General features: G+C 33.9%; 1 protein-coding gene across 1 annotated transcript in view; it reads right to left on the reverse strand.

Annotated features, from left to right (window-relative positions):
- Positions 1-203: 203 nt before the first annotated feature.
- The window catches only part of BDKRB2 (bradykinin receptor B2), a 46,284-nt gene continuing 33,706 nt past the window's right edge, over positions 204-12,781 (reverse strand). Inside the window, exon 2 of the mRNA XM_074291364.1 lies at positions 204-2,277. Coding sequence (XP_074147465.1) covers positions 1,158-2,270 — 1,113 coding nt within the window. The 5' untranslated portion in view covers positions 2,271-2,277 and the 3' untranslated portion in view covers positions 204-1,157. The remainder of the gene's footprint in view (positions 2,278-12,781) is intronic.

Below are 12,781 nucleotides of genomic sequence, written 5' to 3' on the forward strand. Positions count from 1 at the left end.
CAGCATTGGCATCTAATAATGCCTGACTTTGGTTTAGCACATTTTACTTTTCTGTGTACTTTCCCCATTAGTTTTATGTGATTTTTACACCAACAAATGAAAAAGCTGGAATCACAGAAATCAAATAATTTGCTTAAATTTATGCTAATTATAGTTCAGAGACTAATATTCAAGGACTGTTTTTTTCCAGTATTCTACATAGCTTTACTTTTTTTTTTTTTTTTTTTTTGCCTCCAGAGGTGGGTGGGAAGTGGACAGGAGAAAACTAAGGTGAGAATGATATAAGAGTAGTGAAATTTTTGGTATGAGGAATGCCTGAAGTGGAAATACCTCTCAAAGTTCCCTGATGCAATTTTGTAGTTGATACATACTGCCAAAGCCTCAATAATTTCTCTTTTTTCTTTGAGAGAACCGTGAAAAATTAAGGAATTGACCCAAGGTTGTACAGGTAGGTTGGACTTCAGTCTAGGTTTGCCTAACTCTAAGGTTAGTCTTTTAACCTCTAGTCAATTACACCTCTTTGTGCTGTCACATAACCTTAGAAGGACACAATTTCTATCATCTCTTCAATTGTTGTTTATGGACAAAAAGCTGTACAGGTTTCACAGTAGACAATCATAAAATACTTGTTGAATTGATTTGGATTCTCTTTCTTGCACTGAAATAATTCTTACTTCCTTCAATTATTTATTTGAATAAATAGAATATAAAGGGAGTTAAATAATGCTGCTTGTTTTCTATTTACAAACAATTTCCTTACTAAACTTGGAGATGAGCTTTCATTAGTCATGGATCCCATCTACAGAAATAATTTCCAGACTCAAAAATTCAGAGATAATAATTTGTCCAACCCCAAACTGGGCAGTGACTACTCTGTCATTAGAAGGACAGGAGTGCTACTGTGCCCAGGATTTTTTCTGAGGATCCATATTATCATACAGGGACAAGAGAGAGGAGGAGGGTTTAGGTGGATATAAACTTGGATGACCAGTTGCTATTCCCCTCTCTTCACTGCTCTCCATCTCCAGAAAAGCGAAAGTTTTTCTACTGGCCCCTGGCATGCCCAGTACCAACTGTAGCCAGTACATACTGAAAATGGCTCATGAACATATGTAAAGCCATAGTTTTACAGTCTTTTAAAAATAAAATAGAACAAATTACTGATTGTACTCCAGATGCTTGTGAAGCTTGTTTATCTGCCGGTCCATCGATATGGAAGTCTTCAAAGTGCTCACTGAATTTTCTGTTTGGATTGATTCTGATTGGCACCACCCAATCTTGAAACATTCCTTGTAGACCTCCTTAGATTTCTTCTGGAATCTTTTCCCCACAATAACATATACCAGAGGGTTCAGGAAGCTGTTGCTATAACCAATATATGTTCCTATTTGTGTAAACACATTGAGAATAGTGATAGTCTGACAGTCTGAGATGACCTTTAGCCGATAGAGGGTATCCATCAATGTGCTAACCTGGAATGGAAGCCAGCAGATGATGAAGAGCAGAAGGACCACCAGGACAAGGATGGCAGCCTTTTTTTCTGTCTGGATCCCCTTGAACTGTTGCATTTCATTGTTTTGTAGAACATAGATGATTTTCACAGAGCAGAAAGAGATGATGCAGAGGGGCAACATAAAGCCTACAACGTTGAGGAGAATATTGGTGGAGATTTCCCAGGTGGGTGATGGATAGGCGAAAACACAAGCAGTGATGTTGTGGCCCTCCGCTTTATACTCCTGTAGGGTACGGAAAATCAGAACAGGGGAGCTCACTATCATTGTGAAAAGCCATATGATGAAACTGTAACATTTGGCATGGCAGGTTCTTCGCATTTGGCCCATAGACATGGTTTTCACCAGGGCCAAGTATCGATCAATACTGACCATCATTAAGAAGAAAATGCTGCTATACAAATTCATGTATATAAAGGAGTTTACCACTTTACAGAGCATCTCCCCAAAGGGCCAGTCATAGTTGTTGGTAATGTTAATGGCCCAGAAAGGGAGGCAAAGACCTAAAATAAGGTCAGCAGCAGCTAAGTTTCCCAGGTAAATTTCAGGTACTGTGCACCTACTTTTGTGCAAGCAGAAGACACTGAGAACAAAAATGTTTTCGACTGTGATCAACACAAAGATGATCCAGAGGAATGGGGTCTGGATTATATTGAACCAATCCCAAAATTCGGTGAAAGAACATTCCATCTCCTTGGTCTCATTGAATAATGATTCATTAATTCCAGGTGGAAGGACTTCTTGACTGTGGTTGATCATTTTAACACTGAAAAAAAGTTGGGAAATGGTTACGGTACTTTATAGTTGGTGATAAGTCAAAGAAAAATAAAAGTAAAGGGAGCAGCTAGATAGCATAGTGGATAGAGCACCAGCTCTGAAGTCAGGAGGACCTGAGTTCAAATCTGGTCTCAGACACTTAATGTTTCCTAACTGTGTGACCCTGGGCAAGTCACTTAACCCCAATTGACTCAGCCAAAAAAAAAAAAAAAAAAAAAAAAAGGTAAGTAAAAGCATGAAGGTGGGAAAAACTTTTGTTAGATTAAGCATTTACTTTCAACAGAATTAAAAATGCCTAGAGGGAAGTGGAGTGACTTCAAACTTGAAAATCTAAAGTGATACCTCTAGTATGTAATATATAGATTTTAATGTGAAGTAAAGAAGGTTAGAATCAATCATCTGCATTTAAGTCTGTCTTGGCAAAAGTAAGATAATGACTGGTTTTGGGGAAAAGGTTCATATTAAACCAAACGTATTACTTTTTAATGTTTTGTTTTTGTTTTCCCCTCTCCCCTGTTATTATAGTGAAGCTCAAAATTGAAGTGATGCCCCAAAAGAAATAATATGGTATAATGGAAAGTACACTGATTTTTGAATGAGAGAATTTGAGTTTGAATCTCTGCTCTGTTATTTATTATGTATATGACATGGGTAAATCATCAATTTCTCTTTAGTTACCTCATCTTGAAAATGAAGTGTTGCATTGGGTAATCTGTGAGATCCCTTTCAATTCTTAAGTTTGTGATCCTACTATCTCTGTAAATGGGAGCATAATCAACATTTAAACTTCATCACCATCCACCACCAGGCTGAGGTCTGCTTACTTTCTGGACATATTACAAGGAAACAAAATGAGTTTCAGGGAACAGGGGAAAACAGCTGATAAAATAATCACAGCAGAAGATGTTCCATTACAACTCACAAAGCATCCTGTCATTATTATAGGTATTTTTTTCTTACAATACAACTTAAGAACATTGGGCAGGATCTTTAGTTGAGGGATTTCCTCTGTCTTTTCTGGAAATAAATTACCCTTGATATGGCATGGAAATTAAGAGGGAATAATAACATATTTTAAACATAGAAAGAACAAGTCTGGGTTAGGTGAGAATTCTCTTAGTATGAAAGTCGGAAGAAAATCTTTGCAGAGCAACAGATAAGCAACAACTTATTATGCTTGCTTTATTTGCCTCAATGTAACTCTCCTAGGAAACACAGGCATGCTTGATAGCATGACAGACTATGGTGCAGAAACAAGTCTTGGTCTGAAAGAATTGAGCAATTGCTCTTGGGACCTTTGTCTTGAAAAGGAAATACTTCAAAACTTAGGAAAGATCTGGCCTCTGGGTCTCAGTCCAAGCTCAGGAACTAACCTAATATATGATTAGAGGCTCTGTGTCTTAGTTGCCTCTCATGTAAAATCAGATGATTGAATTATGGTAGGTTTTGTCATAATATGAGGAAACCTTTTTTTTAAAACAGAGTTATTTCTAAGTTATTTTTTCTGAATATGAGGTAGATAATGCAAATACATTATATTCCTGTTAAAAATAGGGACAATGAGACTAGAAGAATTAAATGAGTTAACAAAAGTCAAATAATTAATAAGCATGAGAGCTGGGATTTGAATCTAGTTTTTATTCCAGGTTGGTCACTTTGGCTTTCTCCGCTGGGGAAGGAGAAGAAAGAACAATGCCTACCACTTTTGGAGAAAAAAAAAAAAAAAAAAAAAAAGACATAACAGCTTAGCAGGAATTGGCCAGACTGACTTGCTTTGGTTTGAGAACAAATTATTTAAGGTATCTTTCTTTTTTTGTCCATTTTCTCCTATTTTCTGTGAATGACTGCTTCTGGATCCTCAAAAATCAAAGTGGTGTTACTGTAGATCAGGCAACAAATGTGTGCTAGGAGTTCATTTTAGTAGTTCCCCTTCTGTCCCTAAGCGCCTGATTTTATTTCCACTTGATTAAGTTAGTGAAATAATTGCAACTGCCTAGGATTTGTATATTTTTTGAGTTTAGAAGCATGATGAAAAGAATATTACATTGGAAGTCCAGAGCTTAGATTCTAGATGCAGTTTTCTATGACAGGTATGACTAGTTAAGTCACTTCCCTTCCTTGGATATCAATTTTCTCTATAAAGTCTGCAAAGAATTTCTTGGAATTCCATTTATATAGTCAGATGTGACATTCAGAAGGATCATCTCTAGCAAAAACTAGAAAAATCCAAGAGCCATTTTAGTGTAAGCAATAATTTTCTGTTTTTTTTTTTTTTTGTATATATCTCTAGTATATTTTTTAGTGTAGGTCACCTCCTCTTTACATTTGCAATTTGTTTTTTGAAGAGAGATTCAGCCTTATTACTGAATGTTGAAATGTTAAGAAATTGGTTTACTCTTCTCAGTATGTTTCAAATTAGATATCTTCTACAAGGTTAGAACATCAGGAGTCAGTCATAGCAAAAACTTGATCTTTTTCATTACACCAACATGGTTCTTTATATACAATAGACACTTTTTTTTTTGTCATTTTGATTTTATTGAATTAAATCTTTCCTTCCTGAAAAATTACATTGTTTTTATTTTTCTGTATTTCTGTCTGTGGCAGTACTGTTTTCCCAGCTAGCCAGATTTAAAAATCTTGGAGATGTCCTTTATATTTTCTCATATCCAACCAAGATTTTATTTGGTATAGGAGAAAAAGACTAATCTGAGTGGTTCTAGTCTCACCTCTGCCAGCAAATAAGCTCTATGACCTCAGATAATTCAAATGAATAAACTTTATTAAGTTCCTACTACATACAAGGCATTATTGCTAAGAGCTGGACATACAGAGAAAATAAAGTGATATTCTCTTTCCTTTTGGAAATTATAGTCAACTAGGGAGGATATCACTTTATTTCTATACCCTTAGTTTACTCCTCTTGAGAAGATTCAACTACATGTTTCCAAGGTCCTTTCTAGCTCCAAGATCCTAAGTTTCTATGATTCAATCAATATGTTACTAAGCATTAAGTACTTACTGTGCATCAGTCATTGGGATAAGTTCTAAGTTATAAAAAAAGAAGAAAAATACACTTTGGAGGAGCTTATTTACTACTGGATGAGATAACAAGTAAATAAGGAGGCATAAATAAGATACACACAGAGTAGAAGGAAGGTAACCATGAAAAGGTTTTCTTAGATATTTAGTTGAGTGGAGGAAGGATATAGAAAAAGCTAACAAAAATCTTAAGATCAAGTCAGATTTTGTGTGTTTATTTTTTAAGATAGGGGAAGACATGACATATTTGCAATCTACAGGGAAGGAGCCCAGAGATATACTGATAATTGAAAAGAGCATAGGAATGGGTGGGTGGGCAGGACAATCTGCTAGAAAAAATGGGAGAGGATGGATTCAAGAATTTGTGTAGGAGACTTGACCTTGGTCAAAAGTGTTACTTCTTCAACCAAGACAAGAATGAAGGAGGAGATAGTTGGGAGAGACAGTCAAGCATAATGAAAAAAGGAGAGCAAAAGAGATGACTAAGTATATAGTTTCAATTTTTTTCAAGTATAAAAGGATGTCATCTGCTGAGAGATTACATGTAGGGAATGCCTTGGAAGGCCCAAGGAAAGAAAAGAGTTAGGACAGCTACTGCACTGAATATGACATAATCAATCAAAGAATAGAAACATTGCTTTACTGTTAGGAGAGCCTAGTTGGGATTATATAACACAAATTTATAATGGACCCATTAAGCATGGTTTTATGATTTCCTTTAGCTTCATTCAGTAGCAAGTGTATATGAGTGACAGAGGCAGATGATAGGAATATTATCTTCTAAAGCTTTGAACTCCTTATTCAATTCTGTGATCTTAAGGATCTTTCAGAAAAAAAAGTGGTAGTTTTGACATTAGGAGACATATTTCAAATAAAATTCATCAAAGTGATTCTGCTAGTTATTATTTTAGTGATTTTGGGCAAATGATTTAACCTCTTTGAACCTTTCCTAATCTATTAAACTGGGATAACAAATTTCCCCTAGTTATTCCACAGAATTGTGAGAAAAGTGCTTTGAATTGGATTATGAATATGAATTTTTATGTTCTATGATTTTATATTTTCTTATGACTGTAAAATTCTATGTTCTAGGGTCTTTTTCAGTACGGTTATTCCATGAACTAAGAATTAATAACTTCTGGATATGATGAACAAAAAGGAAGGCATAACATTGCTTTAAGAAAATAGAAATCTCTTAACGTAATTAGAGGGAAGGGTAAGACAAGGATACACATAACCCAAGGAATTTGGATGAATTAGAATAAGAAATGCTGGCTTGGAAAACAGGAAATGAAGTAAAATGTATTTAATTAGAATATGCTATCCTGAAACCCTGAGCAAGGCTAAGGTACATATTTGTAATTTATCAGTAAGATAATAGATTTACCTAACATATTCAGTTTTCATTGCCTTCTGTGGTTACTTCAGTGACAGCTAGATTTTAATCACTGACTAAAGGTTATGAACAAAATAGAAGATTCCAAGACTAAGGTTTTTCTTAAGTAATTTCTTTTGATTCCCCCCCCCCCCTGTCTTAGCTGAACAAAGAATGGAATTATTTCAGAAGATCACTTGCTTTCCTGAGAGGCAGCTGTATGTGGTAGAAAGCAGTCCACAGGTCCAAAAATAATTTCATTTCCTTTTAGTTAACATTATTATTATTATTTTAGAATTTAGAATTCTGAATTCTCTGCCTCCTACTCACTTAATAAGCCAAGGAATTTGATATAGATTATAAATGTGAAGTCATACAAAATACATTTCCATATTAACCATGTTGTAAAACAAAACACAGACCAAAAAAAATAAAAAGCCAAGAAAAACAAAGTTAGAAAAAAGTATGTTTTCATCTGCATTCATTCTCTAGCAGTTCTTTCTCTGGATATAGATAATATTTTTCATCAAAAGCCCTTTGGAACTGTGTTGGATCATTGTTTAGATTAGAATAACTAAGACATTGACAATTGAGCTTTGTACAGTATTATTGTTACTATGTATAATCTTCTGGTTCTGCTCACTTCATTTTGCATATTCATATAAGACTTCCCCACTTTTTCTGAAACCATCTACTTGTCATTTCTTATGGCACAACAGTCATATATACCACAACTTTTTCAATCATTCCTGATGGATAGGTATCCTCTCAATTTCCAATTCTTTGCACCACAAGAAGAGCTGCTAGAAATAATTGCTAGAAATATAAGACATTTTTCTTTTCCTTTGATCTCTCTGGGATATAGTTACAGTAGTATTGCTGATTCGAAGGATATGAACAATTTTATACCTCTTTGGGTCAAGTTCCAAATTGCTCTTCAGAATGATTGCAGCAGTTCATAACTCTACCAACAATGTTTTAGTGTCCCAATTTTTCCACTCCCTCCTCAATTTGTCATTTTGTTTTTCTGTCAGATTAACACATCTGATTCATAGATATAAGGTGGTACCTTAGTGTAATGTTTGGGCTAGTTCTTTGGAGGACTTCGGGATCAGCCTTGATCTTAGTGCAGGAGTGAAGGAGGCAGGACAACCACCATGAGGCTGGTCAAAGATGGAATGTCTCTTTTTTAATCCTTCTTAGCCCTTATATACCTTATTGTAATTATATCATTACAGTATACTGAATATGTGTGAACTAGAGAACCATTACATCATCATGCTAAGTACTAACTATATGTATACTAGAGAACCATCATTTCATCCATTCCACCGAATTAACACCTTGTTGTAAAATCCTCCTTCCTCTTGGTTTCCTTCTTTGTTTCTAATCTTGGTTTCTTTGGTTTTGTTTGTGCAACCTTTGTGTGTGTGTGTGTGTGTGTGTGTGTGTGTATTATAACTTTTTATTTACAAGATCTATGCATGGGTAATTTTTCAGCATTGACAATCGCAAAACCTTTTGTTACAATTTTTCCCTTCTTTCCCCCAACTCCCTCCTCCAGATGGCAGGTTGACCAATACATGTTAAATATGTTAAAGTATAAATTAAATACAATAAATGTATACATGTCCATACAGTTATTTTGCTGTACAAAAAGAATTGGACTTTTAAATAATGTATAATTAACCTGTGAAGGAAATAAAAAATACAGGTGGACAAAAATAGAAGGATTGGGAATTCTATGTAGTGGTTCACATTCATTTCCCAGAGTTCTTATTATTGTTGAAGTATATAATGATCTTCTGGTCCTACTCATTTCACTCAGCATCAGTTCATGTAAGTCTCTCCAGACCTTTCTGAAATCATCCTGTTGGTCATTTCTTACAGAACAATAATATTCCATAACATTCACATACCACAATTTATTCAGCCATTCTCCAATTGATGTGCATCCACTCAGTTTCCAGTTTCTGGCCACTACAAAGAGGGCTTGTGCAACCCTTTTTAATTTAAAGTGATCAAAATTATTCATTTTACATCCCATAACGTTCTCTATCTCTTATTTTTGTCACAAATTAATTCCTTATCCATAGATATAATAGGTAACATATTCCTTGCTTCCTCAATTTGTTTATGATATCACCCTTTGTATCTAAATAGTATACTCATTTTGACTTTAGCATGGAAAACAGTGTGAGATGTTGACCAAACTTTTTCCCAATTTTCCCAGCAATTTTTGTCAAATGTTGACTTCTTTTCCAAAAAAAAAAAACAACAACAAAAAAAACCCCCAAACAAACAAAAAAAAAACCCCTATTCTCTAGGTATATACAAGCAAAAGTAATAGTTTTGTTTTCTCAAGGTCTATTCTGATTTCTTCATTTTCTTCTTCTCTTATTGCTCTTGTTGTATATATCTAGTACAATACTGAACAATAGTGCTAGTAATGGGTATCCTTGCTTCATCCTGATCTTGTTGGGAAGATTTCTAATTCATGTCTTTTACAGATGTTTGTTCATGGGTTTAGATAGATACTAGTTATTTTAAGGAAAATTCTATTTATTCCTATGCTTTCTAATTTTTTTTTTAATAAGAATGAGTGTTATATTTTGTCAAAGTCTTTTACTGCATTATTAAGATAATCATATGATTTTTGTTGCTTTTTTATTGATATGATTAATTATACTGATAGTTTCCCCAATATTGAATCAACTCTGTATTTGTGGTACAAATATACCTAGTTATAGTGTATGATCTTTGTGATATACTACTGTACTGTCTTTGCTAGTATTTTACTTAAATTGTTTTGTTCAATATTCATTAGGGAAATTAGTTGATAGTTTTCTTTCTCTGTTTTAGCTCTTTCTGGTTCACCATATCTGTGTCATGAAAGAAACTTGTTAGGACTCCTTTGCCTATTTTCCCAGGTAGTTTATGTAGTATTAGAATTAGTTCTTGAAAAGTTTGATAGAATTCATTTGTCAAACTAGCTTTTCTAGGGTTCTTTTTTTTAGGGAGTTCATTGATAGTTTATTCAATTTCTCTTTATAAGAAAGATTTTTTTAAGTATTCCATTTCCTCTTCTGTTAATCTGGACAATTTATATTTTTCTAAATATTCATTTACTTCAGTTAGATGGCTAGATTTATTGGTATGTAATTGGGCAAAATAATACCTAATGACTGCTTTAATTTCATCTTCATTGGTGGTGAACTCATCCTTTTCATTTTTGATACTGGTAATTTGGTTTTCTTCTTTCTTTTAAAAAATCAAATTAGCAAATGGTTCATTTATTTTATTGTTTCCTCTTCCCTTAACCCCTCCCCATAAAGCCAGCTCCTAATTTTATTTATTAGTTCATTGGTTTTCTTACTTTCAATCTCATCCATCTCTTCTTTGAAATTTCAGGATCTCCAATTTGTTATTTCATTGGGGATATTTAATTTTTTTCTTTTTCTAGTTATTTTAACTGTATGTATAATTAATTGATATAAGCATATAGAGATATAAATTTTCTCTTAAATATTGCTTTGACCGTATCCCATAACTCTTGGCATTCCATCTGTTATTATTTTTAATGAAATTATTGATTCTCTAATTTATTTTTTGATCCATTCATTATTTAGGATTAGATTACTAAGTTTCCAAGTGAATCTATGTTTCTTCAGCCCTTTATTGAATAAAATTTTTTATTACATTATGGTCTGAAAGGGATGCATTTAATATTTTTGATTTTCTGCAGATGGTTGTGAAGTTTTTAATGTCCCAATCTATGGTCAATTTTTGCAGAGTTGTCATGTAAAGCTGAGAAAAAAATTTTTTTTTCCTTTTTATCCCCATTCAATTTTCTTCATATATATATAATATTTATTATATTTAATATTATATAAATTAAATATTAAATAAATATAATATATATAATATTATATAAATATATATATAATATAAATATTATATTATATATAATATTTAACTTTTCTAAAATTTGATTCAACCCTTTGACTTCTTTCTTGTTTATTTTGTGGTTAGATTTATCTAGTTTTCTCTCTTTCTTTCTCAAGGCAATTGGGGTTAAGGGACTTGCACAGGGTTACACAGCTAGTAAGTGATAAGGATCTGGGGCTGGATTTGAACTCAAGTCTTCCTTAACTCCAGGGCCAGTGTTCTATCCACTGCTCCATTTATTTGGCACAGATTTATCTTGTTTTGAGAGGGAACAGTTGAGGTCCCCTGCTATTATAGTTTTACCATCCATTTCCTTGTATTATTAATTTAACTTTTCTTTTAGGAAATTTAGATTCTATGTCATTTGATTTATATATGTTTAATACTATGTTGTTTATGATACCTTTTATTTATTGAAAAAAATTTATTGTTTATTTTATTGTTTCCTCTTCCCTTAATCCCTCCCTATAAAACCAGCTCCTGTTTGTCCATACTACCCTTTAGCAAAATATAGTTTCCTGCTTATGTCTTTTAATTGTCTATTTTGCTTTCCATGATTGCTACCTGTGCTTTTTTTTTACACCTTAGCTGAAATATAATAAATTCTGCTCCAGCCCCTTATTTTCACTTTGTGTGTGTCCATGTTTATCCTCTCTCTCTGTATGTTTTTCTGTCTCTTTCTGGTGTCTATCCTCAAAAGTCTGTTTTGCTTCTGACCACTGACTGTTAATCTACTATCTCCCTATCATCTTCCCTCCCTTTCTCTAATCACCTTTTCTTCTTATTTCCTTGGAGGATAAAACAGATTTCTATTATTCTTCATGACCTCATTTGGGATTTTCTTGGCAAAGATAATGGAATATTTTGACATTTTCTTCTACAGCTTATTTTATAGATGATACCTCCCAAAGCTGCCACCGCTGTTGTGGCTTTCTTAAAAGCTTGATGCTAGCATTGCCATCATGCTCCAGGCTTGACCACTCCCTCAGTGACACAGACCTCTCCTGTTGATCTCCTAAGTTGCCTTGGGCTGGAAACTTGTTTCACCCTGACTTTTTATGGTGCTGCCAATCCAAAAATCCAGTGGATATATTATTGTTGTTTGTAGGGGAATTAAATTGAATTTTGCCTCTGCTCTGCTATTTTAGATTTTCCCTATCCCCCACTTAAATAAAAGCACTGTGCTTGGTGCTATGGAAGACATAAAGTTTAAACACTGGCTCCTGTCTCTAATGTGCTCTCAGGAAGCAATTTTGTGTAAATCTCATATAAGTCTTCTTACCTATTTGAGTTTGTTTTTTCACTTATTTCCCTTTCTAGAAAGGAAACTTCATTTCAGAGGAGTGCCTTATATATCAGACTAATACCATACTTATGGGTGACATTTCTCCCTGCCCCCCCAAAAAAGCAGATGGTGTATATCCCTCCTTCCCTTCTTTCCTTTTCATTTCCTTCCTCTTTCCTTCCCACTCCCTCTCTACTTCCCTCCCTCTTCTCTATTCTCTCTTTCTGTCTCTCTATCTCTGTCTCTCTGATTCTCTCTTTCTCTTTTTCTAAGAGATAATAATGTTATGTTGTTGTACAATTGTTTTTGGTTATGTATGACTCTTTGTGAACCCATTTGGAGTTTTCTTGGCAAATAAACTGAAGTATTTTCCCATTCCCTCTCTAGCTCATTTTACAAATAAGAACACTGAGGAGGCAAACAGTGTGAAGTGACCTATCCAAGGTCACACTTATAAGTGTCTAAAGAAAAATTTGAACTTAGGTCTCCCTAATTCCAGGCCCAGCACTCTCTATTCACTGTGCCTTGTAAAATCATGGGATCACAATTTAGGATTGGAAGAGAGATTTGAGATCATTGGACACAACCTCCTTATTTTACAAGTACTTCACAATTATTTGCCAAATAAATGAATGAATTTTGGGACTCATCAATTCACACAACTTTGAACTTTAAGAAATCTTAAGAGTTCACCTAGTTTAACCTCTTCAACTTGTACACAGAGGAATAATTTGTCATATAATAAGTAGAAAGATTGGAATTCAAATTCAAATTCTTTGGCTCTATAATAATCTTTCTATTATATTACATTGCTGCTGAATCACACCTGAAAATCTCTTCCCT

The sequence above is a fragment of the Sminthopsis crassicaudata genome, chromosome 2 (assembly GCF_048593235.1).
Source record: "Sminthopsis crassicaudata isolate SCR6 chromosome 2, ASM4859323v1, whole genome shotgun sequence".
Lineage (NCBI taxonomy): Eukaryota > Metazoa > Chordata > Mammalia > Dasyuromorphia > Dasyuridae > Sminthopsis > Sminthopsis crassicaudata.